The sequence below is a fragment of the Varroa destructor genome, unplaced genomic scaffold (assembly GCF_002443255.2).
Source record: "Varroa destructor unplaced genomic scaffold, Vdes_3.0 BEIS01000003.1, whole genome shotgun sequence".
Lineage (NCBI taxonomy): Eukaryota > Metazoa > Arthropoda > Arachnida > Mesostigmata > Varroidae > Varroa > Varroa destructor.
In genome coordinates this window covers 20,119,079-20,143,364 of record NW_019211456.1, presented here as the reverse complement: position 1 = coordinate 20,143,364, position 24,286 = coordinate 20,119,079, and the positions used below count along the sequence as shown (strand labels likewise).

The following is a 24,286-nucleotide window of genomic DNA, read 5'->3' as shown; positions in this document are numbered from 1 at the left end:
CGAAACTCTGATGCTCAGCTAACCTTCTACTTACGACGTTTTGCCTTCTCTTGTGTTCCTAGTCGCTCGCTATTTCAACTGCATCAATCTTTCTTCCTAGAGGTTTTTCTCTAAAGGAAGTATCTTCACAGAAAGGGAAATATAGGATAAAACTAAACAGATCGATATCTGGAGGTTGCGAAACATGAAACCGGGAATTTCTATGGAAGAACTGCCCAAAAAGCTTCCAGAGCCGACTAACTAATAACAAAATAAAAACCTACACTATTAAACTTATCAGACGGAGCAACTCAAGTCACAATTTGGTGCTACATGGGTTTTTAATAAAGAGAATTTGCAAACTGGTGGCTCACTTTTATGTCTAATTTCAAAGTTAAAGCGCAGTATATTTTTCTCCTTAGGAAAACGGCAAATTTGAAGCCATATTTGAATACCATATTTGAAGTGACACAGGAGTAGCGTTAATTTAAATGTGACGTAAAGTACATGCAGAGGTATAATTGGTAAAAACATAGGACATCAACAACAAACTTCTGTAGTAGCGACTGCCACAGATATCATTAGGTAAAAGCATCAATGACTGCTCTGGTTAACAAAAACATCCTTCTATGTTTCAAGTTCGATGTTCGGCATCGTCGTTAGGCATTCCATCTCGCGGCTGGCTCCCAGCTTGAAACGAGGTGTATCAATACCCGCGCTTGAGCCTAATTTTGCGCCTAAGGTTAGCAGGCAAATACGTCATCCACTAAGCTATCTCAGGGGATGTGCAAGCGTACATTGTTGTCGCTTTTATGCTAGCTTAGGTAACTACGTTATGTACCAGTGCTTGAGGAAAAATGCACAAAGCATATGGGCTCGAGACATAAACCCCACGACTCATTTCAAAGATTATACAAACCAACAGCAAAGATGATATTGCGGTGAAAAAGATTAACTCTTCGCATTCACCTATGTACGCTTCTATGCATAACCTCATTAGTAGTGCGATTGCGATTTTCGACATGCGGCCATTATGCCTGTAACTTTAACCATGACAAAAATTTGGTCTCTAAGCAATAATTTTGTCTCGTCACAACTGATATGTTCAGCGACTCGACTAGAGAGCCTCGTTGACCCTGAACACCTGTGCGTTATTTGGATATTAATCCGTCTCTTGTTGTCAAGTTGTTTGGGAAACGAAGCTTTGCACTGGAGACGAAAAGCAAATTGGTTGGTCAGACGAGCATTAGGCAGCGCGTGGGTGCCGATAGCAGTGACACAAATAAGCTCAGCGTTATTTACTAGATTACGAATGTTTGGCGTTCAGTAAGATTTCGTAGCTGTTTAGAAGCTGAATATACTAACCCAAAATGGCCGAGAGCCATCAGGGCAGCAGCCCCCGTATGACCAAGGGGAAGATCATGTCTACGGCGCCCACGCGTATGGTGACGATGATAGATACTATGCGCAATTCTGTAATCGCTAGACTCTTCGCCACTCAGCCGAACCTGGGGAAATCTCTCTACGCGATGTTACAGGTAAAAGAACGCCGAACGAGAGGCAACAGGAGTCAGTCGTACTCTGTAGCCAATTGAGTCGATATCTAGTGGTTAGTCATTTGAAAGTTGCAAAGACGAACAAGTTTCTTTTTGGCTTGTGATAGTATTGTCAGCAATGAACTTCCCTGTGTGGTTGTTCCTATTATCCGCTTAATTGATATACCATTCTAGGAAAGTCCTACCAGGAGTACCTCTTTTAACGAACCCACAACTTTTACTAAACTTTAACTTAAATAAATAGAAGTGAAATGTTGAAGGATACGTTTGTACTTGACTGATCACTTTAGTTCAAAAGTTAAGTAGATCTCAGCGAAAAGCGGTCGCCAAATGACACTTGGCCCAAATGTGATTCTTATTAACATTCGGTGCTGAGACATGCGTGCCTGAAATAGAAGAAACCAATATTTAGCAACTATGTCGATCTACAGCTAGTAATATCGCAAACGTTTGTTTGCACATAGGTATTAATTAAGGAAAGGCGCCGAACTCCGATTGCTGATCGCCAAATACTCGAGCATTTCTCTACTGAGCAGCTCGTTCAAACAGCCACTGAGATGTGTTACTCAATTGAACGGAGGACGCTTTTTACACAGGTAGGTCGTATAGGTCAATTGCATAAAGAAACGTGACATTCTGCATTGGATTTTTGGGAGAATATTAGAAATCACATGCCATAGTCATATTAACACTTAGTTTTTTTGATGAAAATAATTTTTTATGCTGCGAAATTCGTATTTCGTATGGCTTCAAAGTTTGAGTATTTCTATTATATGTATCTACGTGCTAATAAACGCGGCAAAACGCTACTAATTTCTTTGACTAGGACATCAAAGACATGATCGAGAATCTGATGCTGTTAATGGAGCGCATCTTCAAGCTGGCTCCTCAAGTGGGCTTACCTTTTTCGAAGGACATCACTAAGTTTATTCTTATCGTTGCTGAAATGGCGGCCGAACTTCAGCTTCTAGAATTGGTGACCCCAATCGACTGGACAGCACTAGCCGATATCGTAAAGTTACGCGTGCAAACCGTGCGTGAAATCTAATTTACCAAAGGCATCAGGTTGCGTACGAAATACACCCAACTCGATTTCTCTTCTAATCGCTATGGTGAACTAGCCTCAACAATAAACTTTGTAATCAATGAGGTAACCTTAATTTACCTTATAGATTCGCAAGTGGTTCCTGGGTCTAACATATAGCATTTTAATTTTCCGTTCCCTTGACTACCTAAAGTCAAAAAAAAACACGAAAACAGTCGCTGAAAGATAAAGGATGCTTTGCTAGGCACAGTCGGCTGCCACTATCTATAGACACCAGATCAGGCTTTGAGTATTGTATAGTGGCGGGTTGTAAACAAAAAGATGTTCCGCGCCATTTTTCTAAGTTCGACTTCAAATGGTTGCAGGTTCCCTCATTGGTTTAAACCAGTTGACAGTTCATCAACAAAAAACGATATCCAATGACTGGCAACGTCTTATTATTAATTCACTTATTATTAAGTGAATTATTTAGCAAGTGCATTTAATTTTTGCTTGTTATGTCAAATGTTTGAGAACGTTAAGTCTCCTAGATTTGCTAAAAAATACACCTAGTTCTTTAAAGGAAAGCAACACTGTGCATATTTATGCCTTTCTCAGTTGGAATATTTGCCGAAATACAATTTACTGCGGTACATCCCAAGGATATCAGATCTCGAATCGGAACGAGTGGTTGGGTCAGGTGGTTTCGGTGTGGTATACAAAGGATTTTATGTACCGGCAAACCTGACCATCTGCATAAAACTCATCCCTGAAGCTCGCCTTCCCACGATTGAGTGTATTGCGTCAGACAAGGTTTGTGACGTTTGAAGGCAGAAACAGTACGCTATTTGCCCGGTCTCATCGTACAGCCTTAAGGGTGCCTAGATCGTTAAAGGCGCTAGGCAACGTGCATTATAACATATGTATGTACATCAGATGATTTTCTATGATTGGGAATATTGAGACCACAGCAAATGACTACTATATCTACTGAGCTGGGGTCCAACATAACAGACAGGCTTTGTATGTCTCCATAGTTATTCGTCTAGCTGACACTGTCGCCCGGTCGTTGGTGTTCTCTGTCCTTCAGCTGGTAGCATCGATTATCAACTCGCCCTTCCTGATTCAGTACCTGAGCGTGTTCAAGGTTGAAGACGCTTTCGTCACACTTATGGAGTATGTCGAAGGGATCGATTTGAAAAAACTCATGTCAATTCAAAGATTCCTGCCCGAAGATGTTCTGCGGCTGTTCGTCGTCCAGATGTTTCTTGGCCTAGGTGACTATGAATAATACACACTAGTACCAATCTATAGAAATTAATATTTATCGACAATCGTTTGAGCATTCTTCTGCCGGAAAACCGGCTAGCTCGTACAGATATACAATTTCCGTAGCAACCTAAACGCTTTTCGTTAACAACGATTTGGGTCGAGTAAGATCAAGCAGCTAACCATTCTAACTAGGAATGATGAAATGTTCTTTTTAGAACACCTGCATTATAAGGGTTTCGTACATCGTGACTTGAAGTTGCAGAACGTACTCATCAAGGAAAGCGGGCATTTAAAGGCAAGCGTTTCAAAATATGACGTTGAACTTGGAAACAAACCGATTCTTAGTTGAAGAAGTTTCCTGATATCTGCTTCGCCTAAATAAGATACCATTAAGAATGCAGAACAGAATTCGGAGGTTTCGTATGGAAGCGCGACGTATTTAGCCTTTCGGTTAACAAAATATTACGTTCTAGTTCGGGGTTCCCTAAACGATAAACATTGCTACCGTATTTCTCTAAAGTCTCGTGTTCACCTTACTAAACAGGCGATCTGCGCCACGGTCGTTTGATATCCTTTAGGCAACAACTAGGAGTTGACAGCCAAGCACAACTGTTAGTGGCTGTCTCAACAATAACAGAATTAATGTTTGTTCAAGTTGCATAGGAATCTTTCTATATTCATGCTGACTTTTTGAAAGCATGTATTTGTCGTCCTGTTATGATAAGGTGATTGACTTCGACACAACGAAGTTGTGTCTGTCGAACTTTGTCAAGGGTCGAATAATGGCGGCATTTTTCAAACGGACGGCGAAAGAGTTTCGTGATAACGAACTTGCCGGGACTCTCCCGTACATGGCACCAGAATCCTTTAAGGAAGTCGAATCGAAAATTGTAAGGCTTATTAGTGTACTAAAGGTATCTTTTCTTTGTTAACATACTCTAGTTTGTGCTTTAAGAAAGGTCTCGCTTTTTTACTTGATTACATCATCGCTTATTTCTATTTTGGTTTTTGTGAATAATTTTATTAGAATTTGTGAAAAATAAGCGTAAAATTATCCAGCCACGGCTTTTAAATACGAGGACGATTTTTTGTCAAGTAAGGTTATACATATTTCTTGAGCTCGTCTATTTGCATCAATTAATGATCGCCGCATTAGGACATATAGTTAATTTGCATTATTCTCTTACCGCATTCTAACCTAGAATACAACCAAAGAGATAATGGGAAAATGCCCTTCTGGGGCGGGGGAATACATTTCACTAAATTCTCAATGTCACCTTTTTAGGTAGGAGATTTAAAGAAGAAAATATTAGACGTCGTCGTATAGATCGTCGGTTCATCAAAATTTTCACCTGACCAGCTTTTTTTTTAGGGTTACCCCTACGGAAGAGCCGTAGACTGGTGGGCACTTGGTGTGACAACGTACCGCCTAAGCACAGGGAAGCTTCCATTTCGAGCGAGCACAGAGCAGGAGTTGCAAGATAAGGTGAGTCCACTTTAGGCTGTAACAATGATTAAAATGCAGGTAATCAGGTGGTTCGTGTTAAAATGTATTTTTCACTGATCTGGATGTTGATATCTGGTTAAAGATGATTCATTGGTGAATCCATATTCGGGCTTATCTCGCTGTTCAGATTCGTTGCTTGTTTGTACGTTAATTTATGACGCAACCAAGTATTTACTGTTTTTTAAAATGCAGGTTTTACACACTCATATCACTTGGTGTGCTCAGGATATTCAGCGGAACCCTTCGGAACTGATCGACATAACAAATCGGCTTCTTGTAAAAAATCCGTCGAAGAGATTGGGATCTGGGCAATCGTACCGCGAGCTTCGGATGCATCCCTATTTCAGCAAAGTCGATTTCGGGAATTTGCATACGCTGACACATCTATGTGAAGTACCCTCCTTTCGGGAAGCATTTGCTAGCAATGAGAAAGCAGTCATACCAGACAAACCTGTCTTAGAGATCAGTAAGTACTTGTCTTAGAGATGAGTAGGTTTTCGTGTACAATTCATATAAAAGAGACAATAAAGACATAACCATCACAGTACCAGCCGAAACGAGTTCCAATACATCTTCCGAGGTATATTAGATCTCGTTACGTCCTTACTTGAAATACGGTATGATATAAATACAAAGCTCCGAACGAATCAAGTTCAGAACATATCAAACCGAACGCGCCTTGATAGGTCTATTTGACATGGGAAGCCTAATAAAATCCCAAGAAGCAAGCATCATTGGGAAAGACATCGGGCATTCTGTTGCAGTTAACCAACCTTGAGTTAGCAAAGCAGTTCGTGGTTTGGGACGGTTTATTCTCAGACGAACTTATCGTTCATTCAAGAGATGTGAGCGTCGGTCTTGATTTCCACTGTAAGCTCCCAACCCTGATTCTATACTCTTCAAGTATATATTGAACAATGTCGAGTAATTTTATAATAATCTGTGCACAGCCATTTTATCTATGGTTTACGCAATAACTCTATAGCATTCGAGTCAGAGTGAGACACTTTGCTGTCAAATGCGTTAATAATCATGCGCATTGATGACCAAAGGAGAAGCAACAACGGTAGCAGAACTACTCATTATGCATTTTATTATTATTTGAAGGGCAACTCAGAGATGCTCCACTACACAAACAGAAGCCTATTCTTACCTTTGCTTCTCCCGGCTTTATGCGTTTAATGGACCACCTCCGAAGCCAGAGAACATTAGCCGAGGGAATTGACCAAAGATACTGCGACGAGCGCCGTCTGTACGGATTAGGAACCCTCAGTTCCGAACGAAACTACGAAATGCATTCTGATGAACCTGTAAAATCCTTTGACTACAAAACTCTTGAGACAATGATTGGGTAAGGTACATAGGGATGTTCACTTGTTCTGTCTGTATAAAATTACGATCAGAAACCTGTGTGAGGTTGCGCTGCAGAATTTTTGACGCAGATTGCATAACGGGATTGACGGAAAAAAGTCAGCTGTAACAGTGCCTTTAACTAACTCCGCTCTGCGACGGCGCAGTACCTCCCGCCATCCCCGTTATGCTAACTGAACATACTGAAAATACATAACCCTTAACCCTAATTAAAAGGAAGGCCTTAGGAAAGGAATGTCTTGACCGCAGGATGGGCTATTTTATGGCTAATGAAATTCCTATTGGAATTATTTGCTTTTACCGAATCGTCAACTGTACCAGCGTGCGCCACTTCGTGTCAATCCAGTTGGAGGCTGAATCAAAACAGTGCTTTCAGGGCTTCACATATGGTTTTGAACTATTGGAAGTAACTGGTGTGTCTGGACCAGCTGCCATGGTGTGCAGTCTCCGCTCTGAATCAGTGAAGAGGAGCGGCTTAATCGTGGGCGACATTATTTACCAAGTAGACGAAGTGAAGGTAAGCTATTTTCCCTGGTCATCATACGTCGCACCCATTCAAATGCACGTTTATAGAATTCATGTAAATAATTTAGCAGATAGCTAAACGTGTTGTGTACAGAAGCTACCCCTTGTCCTCTCTATTCCAACGAAAGCATCTGGTAGTTTACTCTACCTTTTTTTACTTTATCAGACGCAGGAGGGTTTAGAGCGCATAAAAGCTCACATGAAAAACAAGCCTATGGTCAAAGTGTCCGTGTTTGCAATGACTCCATTTCGGTTAGCCGATATGGGATTGAATGTGCCCCTGGCTGTTTCATGGGTTGGGCGCAAAGATCTTCTAGTGACACGCGTAGTAAAAAGGCAGATCGATACGGTAAAAGCGTTCGACGTATTTACGCAGGCAACATCCGCGGCGTCACATCGATCGCGTCCCATGTACCTTCACGTCATTGGACGGTTTGTTATTTATGGAACGAAGTGACTGTAATTGTACTAGTAATTATAATTCGTATTTAATATATGAAAGTTGACTAAGAAGCTAGATTGCAGACAGGATTTTACGCTGCATTTTTTCAATCAATTTTTTCAAATTTTTCGAATTTCAATCAGTACGAGTTAAGCCGCTAGTGTTATCGGAGCTTGCTCATAGTAATGCTTTAAATGCAGTTTAAATGCTTGTAACACGTTCTGAATTTTGCCTATATATTTTTTACTATTTCATATATTTTACTATAGTAGGGTGCTAGACAGGAATTTCTCTAGAGATGGGAAGATTTTGTGCACTGCAATTAACTTCTAGCCCTAATTATGGATCGACGAAGCGCTATGCTAATCCAAATCTTTCCAATACATTGCTCAGAATCTTTCTTCAGCTTAGATTTGACCTTTTTGCTTGCATATTGACGCTCGTGTGGATCCAGCATACACAGAAAATGCGTGGTCACGTTTCCGCCTGACGAAAACCTTTACGTTGCTGATGTTGTGCTAGCTGTAAACGGTGCATCAACATCCGTTATGCGTAGCAGAGAAGAGGTCATGAATGCCATCAATATGACAGCAAAGGAGCACGTCCAAATCACGATACTGCCCGTATCACCCTTGCGCCTGCCTGACCCCGAACGGTAAGAGCCATAAAAACGTGAACATTCGGGTTTTTGGAATCGATTACACATGTCGATGGTTTCTATTAATGCGAAGTGTCGTCACTTCATCGCAGCATACGGGTCTAGGTGACAGATGGGCCTGGTGAGTAGAATCGCGGACAACGTAATGACAGATTCCAGGATCAAGATTGAGTTTAGGTAACAGTCGGATAAGCAGTTGCTTTTTGCAATACTCTTAAAATCGAAGACGAAAAAACAAGTAATGGAGTTAGAAAATACTTCGCCGCCGTTCGGTAGCTGCAAGCACGATCAAGAGCGAGTTCCAAATGACACGTATTCAGGAAAACTTAGGCGCGAATAGTGGTTCATTGGTTGTTTGTCTTAAAACTGGCTTGTTTTACAATAAATGTTGCTTATTGCAAGGCTCTGTACTGCACGGGCGTCTGGTCGTTATTAAGCGCATATCCGCGCTGAGAATTATTTCTGAATGACTATACTACTTGCAAAATCCTGTCAATATAGCCCGTTTAGCTACCGGGAGCCATTAATCCAGATACGATCATGATTCCAGCTCCGAATCGAATGGTTACTGTTAGCGGCACTTTGAATTGACCCGCCAGACAGTCTTACGGCTAGTTAATCTCTATATCATAATGTTTAATATGTAGTGTGCTTAGGGCTGGCGTAAAGATGCCGTGAACGATTTTTCGCTTTGTCAGGATATTCATTTCTGGGACTTGAACTCGTAAAATTGCAGATAAAATACGACCAGTAGTGCTGCTAGTTGAGAGAAATCGCTTTGCTGCTATGTCGTCGAAATAAGCAAAACAAAAAAGGGAACTGAGTGAGCCGAAAATCTAGTTTTAACGAAATTACAAGATATACACGCAACGTACACTAAAAAAAAATCAAATTTTTTTACATTTTCAATGTAATTATTACAGAACTCGGTGAACATATACCGCGGTGATGACCTATCTCAGGTTCTTATGAAAAAGCAGCGGGTCCTCTTCTTTAGTGCTGATTTCATGCTTAAGATTTATTGTCAATGCCTTCAACAGATACATTACCGCTCTGCTCCACCGTTGACTAGTTTGAACATACAAAACGAATCATTTCATTGTAGAAACATCGAGCACATGCTGAGCATCACAGCTCGGGTGTTGCCGTATGTAACGATGTACCACGTCGCTGGTAAGTATTAAAAACCCACATGATTTTGTAAATAAAAAAAAAAGCGTGAAATTAAAGTAAATCGGTTTTTATTGTCAGGAAACTAAAATGTCCTGTTTAGTGATTGCTAGTATCTAGCGTTGTTGACAAAAAGTAGGCGCATTCCAATACACTACGTTACAGCGAATTTTTAAAACTTCCCGAAAACTTGTTCATGCTCGAGGAAACCACAGAACTTGCATCGTTTGAGCCATTAAGTTGTGGCTAGATTGCTAGGATTCTAGTTACCTGTCGAATGGTAAAAACAAAGGGATCTATTTTTAGGATCGGCCTTAAAAACAGCTATAGTACACTAACGCAGGACCATTTAACGATTGTGTTCTAGTACGATCGTATTCGGGGTTTTGCAATAAAGACAATTTTACACCATCGTTTTGTGCGAAGCAAACATGTTGGTCATTATAACAGACACTATTGCTGATGTTGTAGTGGTTTTTCAGAGGCCACTACTGCTTTTATACTATACATAAAAAAAAAAATGAACGCAATGAAATTACAATGAAATATTGCTTCGAAGTACATGTAACGCGCTATACATTTGATTGCCCTCGAATGCAAGGCTACCATTTATGACGGAATATCGAGCCAGTGGGCTAGCAGCAGCGAAAATTCTATGTATCATAGGTATCCTGCATTAAAAATATCAGTACACATATAATTGTTGCGTTCATTTTAACAGTTGTTTTCGACTACCGTGTGGGGAGTTGCTTGCTAGTCGTAGCTAAAAAATTACATGGATCGTTGTAGATTATATTTCCACTATTAGTAATTTACATTACTATAAATCTATATGTGTGTGGTCTTGGATTTAAGTTTCGGAGACAAACGCTTGCTCGTCACCGATTACCAGCCATGCCCGTAGTGACCATGACCCTTCGTGATCACAGGGACCGAATGATAAGATAGAATTGGTTTTGATTCGTAATGAATTGATTTGATCGGCTTAGAGATGTAGCTGACAACAGGCTTCTTCACGTAGTGCGTTGACACAACGGGCTTCTTGATGTAGGAGACGTGGGCGACTTTATGGTGCGAGATGTGGTAATGGTCATGACCATGGTCTCCGAAACCTCCATAGCCTCCGCAACTGACTCCAGTAGCCAAAATCAAATATACAGCGGCGACGGCAAAAGTGAACACGGCTGAGGGCGTAATACCAAACATTTTCTGGAGACTGTTGGAGCCGTCTGCTAGCTAGCTATAGATAGGCAAAGCTGAATGCAAATGGTTGGAGGAGAAATACAGATGCTGGTCTGATATCTTACTGTAGATCCAGATGGTTTTATAGAGGCACTTCTCAAGCGAATTTCGTTCACTCGCTCAGTTTGAACAGGTCTCTATCGGGTAGCTTTCCGTTGGATTAACGTCGGATGCAGGGTTTTAGGCGCAGTGTTCGCTTTGGCTAAGTAACGTGACCACGTAAAATAATACGCGCGTTAGTCGCTTGACCATAGATTACGGTGAGTGACTACAATTATAGAAACCGACGAATTTTTTTTAGAATAATTCTGATGTCAGCTGAGAGGTAAACACTTTCAAAAATCTTAACCACCACGACGTATTTTTCTGGAAGGCCAAAGGTTATATTTTACTGAACAATTGGTTTAATTGATGATAATAAGGGTCTGCATAATGCATTTGCCCTTAACCTCCAAAAAAAATGTAAGAGCTTTTGTTGTGACCTTTCTAAAAAATTGTAACGCATATAATGAAGTATAGTATTATACATGTTCTTAAAACTGTGTACTGTTAATACATTTGTAGGTAAAATTTCGGTAGAGGATCCAGGGTAAGATTGGACTTCTTCAATATGATTCGTATTTATTTTCGTCTGTCTTCAATTCAATCAAGGAAAAATCTGAAAATACTATTTTTCGAAGCAATGCGACTTCTAGATTCGATCTGTAAAAAGAAAAATGGGAATCGAAAAGTCATGCTTTCGTAGACAGTATTGCGTATGACTGAGTTAATATATCGAACCCTGAAATTGAAGCGTATAGAGAATCACTGAGTCCACATGAAGACCGAATACACGTACCATAGGACCAGCTACTAATTCTATTCTAGAAATAATTTTACTCACTTCACTGAAGACTTCAAGCGTTTAAAAAACAGCCTTCTTCTCGAAACCAACCCAATAAAGAGGATCATTTCGGTAAGATACGTTTTGTTCTATGTAGAAAGAAAGGCGTCTTGGCGTCCTGTATATTTTGCGTTTAACCGTGTGTAAGTATGGTTTGTCGGAGCTTAGTCATAATTGGGAGATAATAGGTTATTGGTCAAACACATCTAATATGCATCGTCGTAATGAGGGGGTTGAATTAAAATTTGTTCTTAAACGATTCAATCTACGTAGTTTCTACGCTTTACCCGAACGGAACTAGCCTTATCTGTTGGCTTATGTGTATATTTATAAATCTTCGGGTGTGGTCTACATGCTGTTATTCTATTAGTTGAAGGCTCTTCGTGGTGACGACTAATGCGGAACTCAGTTAAGTTACGTAGTAAGTAGACTGATTTGGCCGGTTAAAAGTTTCTTCATATAGTGAATTAACGCTGTCCGCTGTGGGGTATGAACGCAACAATAATTTTGGAAGCGACCGTAAGGCACCTAAAAGACTGGCTTGTTATAGGCATTACTCTAAGTATACGTAATGGCAATACATGGTTTACGTATCGTTTTGTTGCTATACATCCTGCTAAAGCACTTCCTCCAGTCATAGTTCGACAATATGCCGTTGTATTTTCCATCATCATAAACTGCTTCTATCTAAAACAGATGTAATCCTAACAATTTTGTATCTATATATTTTGCACACTAGTATTTCGATAAGCTATTCAGGACTAAGTTCATGCTTTGTTTGGCTTATATGCTGCAGTCCGGTTGTGTAGATCATGGTCGACAAATTTCGTTGGTGGAAGTTCGTAGAATTCAGGTGGAACGTTATATGCCGCGGAACACAACACGCGCTGTACGTTCTGGATATCTTAGAGAAGTAGCCGGCAATGACACCTAGATTCTTACATTCTGGGGCTTGATATCTGTGATACCTATGCTATACCATTGTTTCAAATTTCCATTTCCAAGGCGTAAAGCGGCACGTTCTTCAGTGGATACTGGGAGGTCACACTTTTCACATTTCCAAGTCGAGCTAAGTATTGCTGAACAATAGATTTCCTACATGAACTATAACGTATATTTCTCATCATCCGTACTTTTATTTGCGTAGTGCCTTCGGGACATCTAAACGTTACACAAGCAATCCTAAAAGTTTACCATTTACACAACTAATGTTACTATAGGTAATTCGAAATATGGAAAGCTTTGAGTTAAGCTATCAAAAAGCATTCAAAACCAAAGAGCAAAACAAGTACTGGGGATTACGAGTGCGTATAGCGTTCGGAACTATACTTCTCTAACGCAAAGCACTAAGGCCTATTGCGTACGATTGCCTAGTACTGTATCTTAATATATAAATGAATAGCGTGTCCTATGTCAATCCGTCTGCACTGGCACTTTTCTATGCTTAAGTTATATGCTTATAATATTTGTTAAGAGTTTGCACGGATTGGCGATGCTTGCCGCTTATAAATGGGGTCTGTTTATAGTTCTCTTTGTGGACGAAGCAGGCAATAGCGTACCTAAAGATTTCTCGTACAATCCTTTTTCTAGCGATCTTCGAAAAATCCATTAAAATGGCGTGCAAACTGATAGTCCGAACACTTTAATCATGATAGATGGCAGTCCGTCCGCGTATTTTCAACTATAATTTCTTCAGATGCTGCTAGAAGAAGTGAAGAGACGTCAACACGAAATATAACATGGAGTTTTCTGGGGTAACGGACGGACTCGTTCGATTTCGCTGCCAATTTTTCCTGATTATCGGATATGTCCTTTTAATAAAATTCTTCATGATTTTGATTTCTGCCTTATCTTCTGTAGTAATGTTCCGTCGGCTTGGTGTACTGTACTTAGGGAACCCTACATTACGATCGTCCTATCCATTTTTTACGCTGCGCAGTATAGAGCGTTCCCTCGTGACACGTTATCTTAGCGATTTCTTATTTTTAGTCTTTGTAAGTGGTGGATGCAGTTCTGTGAATTGCTCAAATATAGAAAGCATCTGAATCTATGTATAGAATTTCCTTATTAGAACTCGTAGATACGCTATCAGTCGATTATACACAACATTCAAATTCGAAGAACTTCCGAAGAATAAAATCTGAATAAATCAGAATCTGTCTGGTTTAGGATTGATTTCATTGTGGCGAGTTCTCCGTTAGTAGGAGCAAATTTTACAATCTAACGATGTGATCTTCTAATTCTTTGTGATTCTTCGAAAATATCGGATTTAACCTACTTCAAGGGAATAAGTCATCGTTATAGAACAGAGCGTTCAGTATTAGAAGCAGTGCTTCGGTTCGAGCGACTTCAGCGCAGAATTCTCTTTCAAGAATTTTCTTTAAGATATTATTTTTTAAAAACACTCTGTCGGGTATTTTCTTTCGTTGTCTGTAGTCGTTTCAGATTGAAACTTTTCAACGTTTCATTGCCGTTATATATATACTGCGTTAGTGCACTGCAGAGCCAGTTCCCTAGTTAGCCAACTAGCGGGTAGTAGACTGGTGTCAATCGTCTCGTTCTATCCGGAAAAGTACCGGCTGTGATGAAAAAGCGCTAGCCCTAATCTCACCACCTTCGGATATTCATTGATTAACAAAACTGGTACACCTTCATCTCGCAAAGATCTGACCTTTCTATGGACCTTGGAAGTTACCTGCACCGCTCTTAATTCACTGTAGCATGCGCTATTTTTGAGAACCCATGACTTCAAAATAAATGCTGTTTATTTTCTTCTCGTTTCAGACTCTGTCCTTTATAGTGGAGCTGGCGTTCAGGTAAGTATGATAAGAGGATCCTTGTAGTAATAGTGTCTGTTAACTGGGTAGGTGGTCATTATGTAGGTTTAACTAGGGACGTTTAGGTAGTCCTACTGGTAAGGAGGATTTTGCAATCTGACCGTTTCGAAGCGAACTGCGGTTGAGAGATTTTCCTCTTGGTAGAACATTACAAATTACGTTGTCGTAGTTCACACCTAATATGCCAACATTATATTTGGCCTCATTCTCACGGGTTTCGAACCGCACTCGGGCTGGATTCTCCATAAGTTGTTAGACAATTGCTTGTTACACTTCTGCATATTCTCGTTATAGTCTCCTTAAGTTAAACTATTAGCCAATATGTTTAGTGGCCTTGATACGAATCGGCTCTCCGTACGTCTTATCTTAGGTTTGTCATTAGTTTTTAGTTAGCGCTGGCAAAGCCGAAGCTTAACATGAGGGGCCGAAGTGGTGGGCGAGCACGTTATTGTTGTCTACGTAGAAAAGAACTAAGCACTGTGTCTCATAGAACGTTCTTACACAGCTCAATTTTCAATGGCGCAAGCGTAGACGTAAGAAAAAACGACCAGCTGGTATAAAAAAGTAAGGGGCCAAACCTTGCAACGTTTTTGAGCTAATGCTAAATAGTGTACGGGAGCGCTTTATCTATGTAAAGTTTGATCAGCAGAAACTGGTTGCTTTGAGGCAGACTATGCCAAGTAACTGTTTGGAACCCATAAGAACATTTAAATTCGACAAAACTTCCAGTGGCTTTATAGTGGATGCTTCAGCTAACAATAATATTATGAAAGATTTGTTCAGGTAATCAATTCTGCAGCCGATAAGCAAAGACACTCATGTTTCAGGGTGACCTCAGTGATTAGAGTCTGACCGGCAGAACCCTATATAATTCTGGTTTCTTTAACTACCTTTGGCAACTGAGCGGTTTCTGTATTGTTACTTTCTTTAATTCAGTGGGACATAACTCACGTAAGTCTTTGTCTTTCTCTCTTTTTCTATACACAAGAACCAATCTGCTGGAAAAATTTCAACGATAATTTTTTGAAATTTCATGGGATTCGATTCTACAATTTCAGTATATAAAAAACCACTCGTGAGTGCGTAAACCTGACAAAATATGCATTCATCATATACATTTTACTTACACCCTAGGAGCGATGCTAACTATACACAGCTGAAAAAATTGTTTTTTTTTTTGTAGCTCGGAAAGCATATCATATTGTAAGTAGCAGCCTTTTTAACCGTTATCACCTGTTTTCCGTCATTCATTTTCTATGTTCAGAGGCCGTTTGTGTAGGGACGTGACAGGTTTGGAAGCGAACGTAATTTACCTGACCAGTTCCGCCACGTAGCTAACAATAAGCTTCTAAAAGTGTGTTGACACAATAAGGGTAATGACGTGTATAGTTCCGCCATTTTGACATGCGACATGTTGTAATCTCCGTATTCCAGCCTTAAGTTGACCGTTTTATTGTTTCCAAAATCTCCGTTATAAACTTCGGGTGCGTCGGCACAATGTACACAGCTGTCAAACGACCTCTATGAGAACTAAACATGACCTCGATGGATAGATTCATTGGTAAGCGTATTCAGCAACAGCAGCGCTCTTCTGAAAATGTCCTTCGTCTTCACTGCAATGAGTAGTCAAATAGGGCTCACATTACGTTAAGGGTCGTTTTCTAGCGGTAGATTATCGTCAGCCTCGAAATAAATAACGATGCTTAGGACGTGCGCTCCCGCTATACGTATTTCGTCGCCCGAGTTCGAACGTTCTGCTTCGTTCGGAAGGTTATCTATGGCGGCAGCAGCAGCGCCAATATTAGTAGTGGCGGCAGTACTTAACAGGCTGGCCGTCTTGCCGCCCAAAACGTTAGAGCATTTTTATCCTAACCACCCGTTACAGCATGCGTCAGTGAATTGCAACAGCGCGCCATAGGTGGCAAAAAAACAGCGGCGGCGGGAGAAACAACATTGCCGTCACAACTATCAAAAACGACGCTGAATGATAATAAATCTATCAAGGGATAAAGCGGCGGAGTGTCGGTCAAATCGACGGTGCTTGGCGTTGGTCGATCCTGTAATTCCAGACCAACCATTTTGAAAATTATTCTGTCTATGACATTCAGAATCAGACACGAATAAAACTACCTGCGCTATGATAATTTAAGTTAGAAGCAAACAAGCCCAAAAAGGTCGATGCTACGACAAATAGTCCGCTATGTAAGTCCAGCACACGGATTCAATTCCAACACGTTCAACCCTTGTGTAGGTACGCGTGCGAGACTCAGGCCACTCATAAATCCGATACGGGGTTAGTTCAGTGATATAGACAAAAATAGCTCGTCCTATTTTTGCCACGGCGATAACATCTGGGGTAAGCACTAAACTACCACCGAAATTTCTTATTAAGCTTGTGCACCCCTCAATACGATTTCGCCTACAGTTGAGCCGCGAATATATTGGATTTGGATTTTTTATTGTGGATCTGTATTAAGGAAATTGAGAATTATAACTGTTTTTGTTTGGTAACGTTTGGTAGCGAGAGATAATGTAAGTCTTAGGATAGAACAATAAAAAGAGTGTGTAACGGAGTTTATTTATGCCGCTATTGTGAAAGTCTGGGATACGACAGTCAATCTCCTTCCTGTAAGGAAATTTTGAATTCATATTGTGATTTGAATAATTACTGAGTAGTTACCGCAAAAAACTTGAAATAATAGTCCGTCGAAGCAACATCTGGTGAATATAGTGGATCGCAAGGCCTGCACTCAAATAGCTGCCTTCTCCACCGTGATACTTGAGGTTTAAGGTCAGGTCAATATTGTTGTACAGTGGAAAGAATTCAGCTTTGCTCACTGATCATTGATGCCTAATGTCAAGCATGTTCATTATTTCTGGCCGTAGTTGACCGTACACCTAGGCCGTGACAGAACTTCTGAAGTTGTAGTTAACTCGCAATAGACTACCCGACAACATAGGCTTTCGAAGCTGAACATTTGGTTTAGGCCGATGTCACGCCGGTTCAGCTGTATCCATCCATTGATGCTGCCGTCTTAAAATCCATTTCTAATAGCAAGTCATTATTCTAGGCACAAATGGCTTTCAAAAGTGGCGTATAGCGACAGAACAGAGAGAAGGAGGCATCTCTGTCCTTGTTTTTGATTTCGTCCAAGTTTATCACCGTTTATTACCCTATTCGTTTGAACGAAGTGAACGGGTAAAGTGTTTTACATGTATCAAATTTAAGTGTTAGTTTCCGTGCATTTGGTAATAGGTCAACTTCCAGTACAGCTCTCGACATCGCAGGGTGTCTGCCACGAGATTAATTTCCTTTTTAAAATTGTCCTGAACAAATGATTCACGACGCTGTTAGTCGATTCTTCAATGAATGATATTTTTATGAGCCAACCTCTTCGGCAGTCGTAGTTCGTGAAAATCACCCAAATTTTTTTAGTTTCCATTGCGACCTGCTTGCTAAAAGTTCAAGTGACGATATCTGGGTTAATAGCCCGAAATTTTAAAGAATATACGGGCATTTTGACAGCAAAAACAAATGTGCCGTAAAATGTTTTAGAACAGTGCTATCTAAGAGTATGAGGTGTTTCATATTCTACGATTCGACACCTGCTCTACCTGGGCGAAATTGGTTCCGCAAGAGTAATTAAAAACATAGTTAAAAGAAACCGAGGTTTAATCAATAGCTCCAGTTAGGCGTCATCAGTATCTCGGGCTCGCATCTAAAAGATTCTGATAGTTTTCATTTATTTAAAAAAAAAAAGACGAAGCCATCAGAAGCACGTCGAGACACTGCAAACGAAACGTAAATTGACATTAGCTGGCACTAATTTCGTAGTGCTCTGCTGAGGTCTGGGATACGTGCTCTCGGGAGTTCGGTATCGGCGTTGCCAGACACATTTGTTTTGGTAAGTGTATGTATCCAAAATAATTAAAAGTACATAATGGGTAACCAGCCAAACAGCTCTGCACAAGAATTGTCTACGCATCCAGTTGGGATTGTTTCCATTAGTACACTGGCAGAGAGTACAACGAGCTGTAGGTATCATTGGTAAATGGAAACTTAAACCAAAAGACCTTGTACTCAAGGGAAAGTACTGCTGTCGCTGGTAAATTTCTTTAAAGATGCTTGTTTACAATAACGAGATATCCTAGCACTTTTTACTGAGCTTTCTTGTTAGTGAGGCTTCGCTAATTATTAAATTCCAAAATACTGTCCACGAGTCAACATCATAACATTGTTTGATGCTAAGCTGAAATATTAACGGACTATGCGTGGAATATTAGTAACTAAATATATTAGCCTGAACAGTTCCTTTTTATGACTTACCTTATACATATTTCATAGGTGTCATTAATTTTTACAGCAAACTTACAAGGTTTTTAGATAAAAAAAAAAAAAAGAATTACTTCAAATGTGCATATTTGGTTATTAGTTTTATAGTAAAAAAAATGTAGTTTTCTCTTTTTTCTGGCTGACATGAATTTCTTATCAAAGGAACCCGATCCTTGCTCGTAATCAATTAAGTAGCCCATTTTTCGACTACTGCAACCAATTCGAAAGGTCTACGCCTTTCAGGTGTTAACAGAAAGGAAATATCGTCCGTTTAAACTGGGTCGGGACATTGGATTGCGACGGAAGAAGCTTCAAGGTTCTACCATGATGAAACGTCTAATGATGCTGCTGGACGTGAAACTCGAAACATGGAGGACTCTATAGGGCTTGAAAGCTGGGTGCTACAAATGCTGAGAGTGGTCACAGGCGTAAATGGGTAAAAGTTGTTTATTAGGGGATATAACGTACTCGAGGTTGTCGCTTATGCTTGCCGATAGTATTTTCGGATTGTTATTATTTCGGATGTTAAATACATGCTTTATATACCGCCAAATAAAAGATTAAGTCCACATCGTAGCTCAGACATCATATTCGTTGCTATTGACTGGCTGACTTTGATCAGTATCGCCGTAAGGTTTTGGGTTCGCCCTATGAGCTCCATCTGAACGTTTTAGTTTAATAGAATCGTATTACACGCCTCATTGACTTCTATGCTAGCACAAAACGATTTTGTAAAAATCGCCATATGCGTAACAAATGGTCCTCTTAATTAAGAAGATTTTTATTTCGTAAGAAATACTAACTGTTCAACCTTTAATAGGGAGACTAGTATCGTATACAAACGGATTGACATCTATGAGAACCTTCGAAATGACAACAATCATATCTTGGTTCTTTATTCTCTAAGGTACGTTTCATGAGTCAGGATCACAAGCGCAATTAGTAAATGTAAGACCAACCCGTCGGCTTTCTGATGTAAGGCAAACCTATTAGGAAGTGAAAAATCCAGATCTGCTATTCTGACCATGACTTCAGTGAGGTATATACCGTAGCGAGGTATAATATAGCAACGCTACAACATATTCGTGTACGTATTGTTTATGATGAGGCAAGCATCTGGTACAAATTACCATGGCAATTTGCATATAAATTACAGTGTTTTCATTCATAAAAGCTTTGATGACGTGATGAAAAGCTTCTTAAAGCTACCATGTATTTATTAATTATTTAATATTATTTACTAATCTAACGATCATTATTGACAAGCATCGATTTTTTGGCATTCCTGGTTATTGTTATAATTATAAATTATCGAAAAAACTCTCCGACTACCTGTCAGTAAGAACTGTAACCCTATAATAATATACTATAAAACTATAGTATAATGGTAAAAAATGAGGAATATCATCTCGTATAGATTTTTTTTAGCACAAAACAGTAAATTACAGTGAGCTTTACCAAGCGTGTTCTTACGGCTATGGTCTGCAAAATAGGCGGAGCAGATTGAGCAGATTTCAGTGAACTCGGGGCAAAACTAAGAACCGGTTTTTCACGCAATGGGTCGTAACAACCGGCTTCTTCACATATGATACCGTGGTCATTTTGTGGTACGAGCTGGAATAATGGCTTCCGCGGCCATAGCCGTATTCGTGGTACCGCCAAGTCCACAACCGCTACTGTCCCTCACTGGACTCCGAAAGTCACCAAAGCAAATACCCCACAAAGGCAATTGTCGAGTCTAAGAATTCACTTTGGTTGCAGCCGCTCCATTTAAGTTGTGTGTGTTGACTATTTTATATATTCCATGCCGATTGGCTGTTGCAAGTTTGTATACGCGGAATTATCGTCTCGAGTCGTAGCGTGGAGAAAGAAAGAATCAATCACAACCCGATTCTTTTAATTCGAAATTAAAACACGCTTGTCACCAACGCAACGCTTGAAATCGTCGAATTCATCAGTGGGTTACCTGCACGAGCAAAATGGATTTGGGTATCTACAACTAAGTCTATCGTAGATTTCTGTCGTTCCGAAAATCAGCAGAGCTTACGGATCGATCTGCGATTCGTTTCAGCAGTATAAAAGCTTGCTAGCTATTTCCCTATTAGCTAGTTGTTCATTTAAAAAAGTCCCTATAGAAGCACATGGACGTATAATCTGTAGGATCATACATGTGTATCGAATACTAAACTATGATCTAATATTTTTCTTGTTCAGCATCCCATCAGATGGCCGGATTCCAGCTCGAAACGAAGCGTGTGTTTCGCTTGTCTTCAAACCTAGACTACTACACGTCCCTACGTTCAGCAAACAAAACACATTGTCTATTGCGCTATCCTGGGCATTGAGATTCATGGCTTAGGGCTATGCTTCAATCACTTTCACCTTTCTGATGCCCAAGATGCTATTTCCACATAGGCTTAAGGAATTTCACCGACATCTTATCAACAGACATTTTAATATTAAGCACCCTACTTAAATCCGCCCGTAGCAAATATTTAGGATGAATTTTCAGAGCTTGACTATTGCCTTCGAAACCTTCGTGACGTATTAGTCCGTGTCGGCCTCTGAAATTCAGTGCAGGCAGGATGGTGGCAACGAATACGGCAATAGACACAGAAGCCACGATACCGTATTATGTGCAGAAGCCGGTTGTGACGACCCATTACGTGTAGAACCCAGTTGTGACGGCCCATTACGTGACACACAACGTTTCTGTTGTCTGTATCTCCGCGTATCCGTATGAAACAACTTCAAAATTGGTCGAGGAACGGATTAGGTCCACTATAAAAAATTATCCTAAATAAAGCATAATATTGAATCTAAGCAATAGATGCTATCGCGTTGAAATTGTTTAATTATTTTTTGATTATTTGATTGATCTGTTCGCCTTCCCTAAATTCATTGGGCTGGGGGTATAATCCGAAATATGCATTTTTTAAAAATATAAATTATTTTATCATTTCTAACAAAGATAGATCAGTTTAGTACTACTACTTCTTCTAATATATATAATATACCGATCCAAATATCGATGATCATTGATTGGACGACTAATTGCAAAAATTCTCTATTCACGTGCAGAAAAGCTAAAAATTCTAGATTATGAATATCTGTGGCCGTATAATAGTCACATAGGTTTGCTTGTCTAAACTAACTCAAATGAACTGTCCCTGACCGAAAGGCCTACTAAAGTAAGCCTTAAATGCAACCATTCTTACACATTAAACTGTCGGCATTTTGAATAACAGCCCGCAGTCAGGCCTTCTTCTTTTCCTGCTTCATTCTTAGGACACAGGGGTCGCATAAATGAAAGATGGCTTTTCGATCGGCCTTGATTCACTAAGTGGATTTTATAAGTAGGTAAGTGTTTTCATCGAAGTTCAGCGGGTCAAACTGCTTAAAACAAGTTGCTTTGTGTGTACTTTAGTTCTAGAAGTACACCGTCACCGCTGCCATATTTGAGTTCCTCGTTCCATATGAAATAATATACAATAAAATGTTCACAAAATGTGATACAAACACGTATTTAAAACAATAAAGTTGTTCGCACACAAGATTAGTTTGCTTTATTTCATGCTCGTATTGACTGAAATCGGCGCCGTACACCCCTCATGCAAGACGTTTGCATGAAAATTTTACCGCAAACATGAAACTTCATGAACTGTTTCCTTAGAATTGTATATATAGTCGTAGCACTTTATTGTCTAACTACAATCATTCGGTAAAATAAAATGGTCGGATGACACCTAATCTATCAGATTCCAAAAAGGCGCTCAAATTTCGAGCGTCAGGTTAAACCAGTCCTGGCCAAAATAGCGAAAGAATACTGCTTTTCGCGTATAAGGAGGCGAAGGGATTGGAAAACAAACATATTTAAAGATTCTGCTTCATTTAACGCTGCTTGGAAAGCTCGCAAAAAAAAGGCCCAAAAAATACAGCCACATTTCTTTTTTGCGATAAAAGGGGTAACAGGTCCGTAACTGATACCCATGAGTCGCATATTTTTATCTAATTGTGGCGGTAAGATTTTCCGGAGCACATTTTGTTTACTAATCTTTAATCACTATATATATATATATATATATTATATATTAACTGGTGCTCGGTTGATAAATTGTTGAAGATTATTTATGTGAACCTTTGATTACCCTCCAGCCGGGAAGTTAAAGTTCCGTTAAAGACCAGAGCATATTGAAATCAGGATACGAATCGGATCATAAGGTAAACGGTGCAACATTGTTCTATACGCTTATTTTGCCAAAAGTTATTACTATTTATTTGTACGTATTTCGTAAGCATCATAATTGTTACTTTATTTGTGTCCTTACGTGTGGTTATACGCTGACTCATAAACACTGCTGAACTTGATTCTCTTAACTAGCAAGATCCCTTTTCCTAACTAAGTCGACAAACTTTTGATAATTTAAAGTCAACTTTTCCAATAGAAATTCTTGTGTTTCGGCCCACTATGGCCCAGCTTTACAAGACTTTGCCCATCCTCCAGAATAACGTATTACAATCGAAAGAACAGCATAAAGGCAAGACGACGACGTCGTCATGGGGAAATAGCAGGATGTTCCATTTTATTCAGTATATGAAGGAAAACTTCGGTCAATGTTGGCTGGTTTAGGCGTCCACTGAAAATTGCCAATGAAAACTCACCGCAGTGTTAGCAAAGGCTTTGCTTATCCAGTCTTCCTAGTCAATAGCGAAAAACACTGCGTCTTGTAGCAAACTGCACGTTGTTCAATTGTGCCATGCAGACGCCATTTTTTCTAACGGAATGCGTAAGAGTTTAGTCGAACAAAACTCGGTGTCCTGCTTGTGGGTTTGATCGGCCATAAAAAAACAAGTGAGTCAGGTCTCTCCCGTGTCGCGCGGACAAGAGTTTGAATCCCGGTCGATGTTTCGCCTACGCAAAACATATCAATGTTTCCTTTCCTGCATATGAAAGCGCGCAAGCTGGACCAGTATGTATGATTTCGGTGCATTTGACACGACGTCAACCGAACTGACTAGCTACCCCTTAAACTTATAAATGAACTCATTTGTGTTTTCGGTTATTCGTCTTACAGCAGCAGCAGCAGCAGCCGCAGCCGTAGCCGTTCCATGCCTGCTGGTGGCGTCCGGAATTCAATGCGGGGGTCACGGAGGCTGGGATTTGGGCAATCACGGTTATGAAGGACACGATGATTACTATTATATCACGCACCATAAAGTCGCCAAAGTGTCCTATGCGAAGACTCCCTTTGTATCCACGCACGACCTGAAGAAGCCTGTGATCAGCTACATTTCGAAGCCGGCTAAATCGGTCCATTTTGTCTCCGTACATTCCATACCAGTCATCAAGAAAGCAACTCATCATTCGAACGAGCATGGCTGGTAAACGCCCTCGACAATCGTCCTAGTTTCCTTTCATGGTCAAAATCTTTGTAGTATATCATGCTATGGAGCATGTATAATAAATCCGTAATTCGTAAACTTGTT

At 40.1% G+C, this 24,286-nt stretch overlaps 1 protein-coding gene across 6 annotated transcripts; it reads left to right on the top strand.

Moving 5' to 3' along the window:
- The first annotated feature begins 1,349 nt into the window (after nt 1-1,349).
- Nucleotides 1,350-24,286, top strand: LOC111247972 (uncharacterized). 6 transcript variants are annotated; one of them, XM_086983112.1, is made up of 17 exons: nt 1,350-1,517; nt 2,000-2,131; nt 2,362-2,568; nt 3,178-3,372; nt 3,650-3,836; nt 4,047-4,126; nt 4,557-4,721; nt 5,204-5,317; nt 5,531-5,804; nt 6,446-6,689; nt 7,031-7,226; nt 7,401-7,666; nt 8,131-8,331; nt 9,258-9,507; nt 14,414-14,445; nt 19,043-19,235; nt 23,875-24,286. In XM_086983112.1, exons 1-14 carry the CDS (start codon nt 1,350-1,352, stop codon nt 9,265-9,267), a joined length of 2,439 nt encoding a protein of 812 aa, XP_086839238.1. In that variant the 3' UTR covers nt 9,268-9,507; nt 14,414-14,445; nt 19,043-19,235; nt 23,875-24,286. The 6 variants fall into 6 exon arrangements, with proteins under 6 accessions (XP_086839238.1, XP_086839236.1, XP_086839235.1 ...); XM_086983110.1 differs by lacking the exon at nt 23,875-24,286 and adding an exon at nt 21,014-21,628; XM_086983109.1 differs by lacking the exon at nt 23,875-24,286 and adding an exon at nt 19,707-19,949.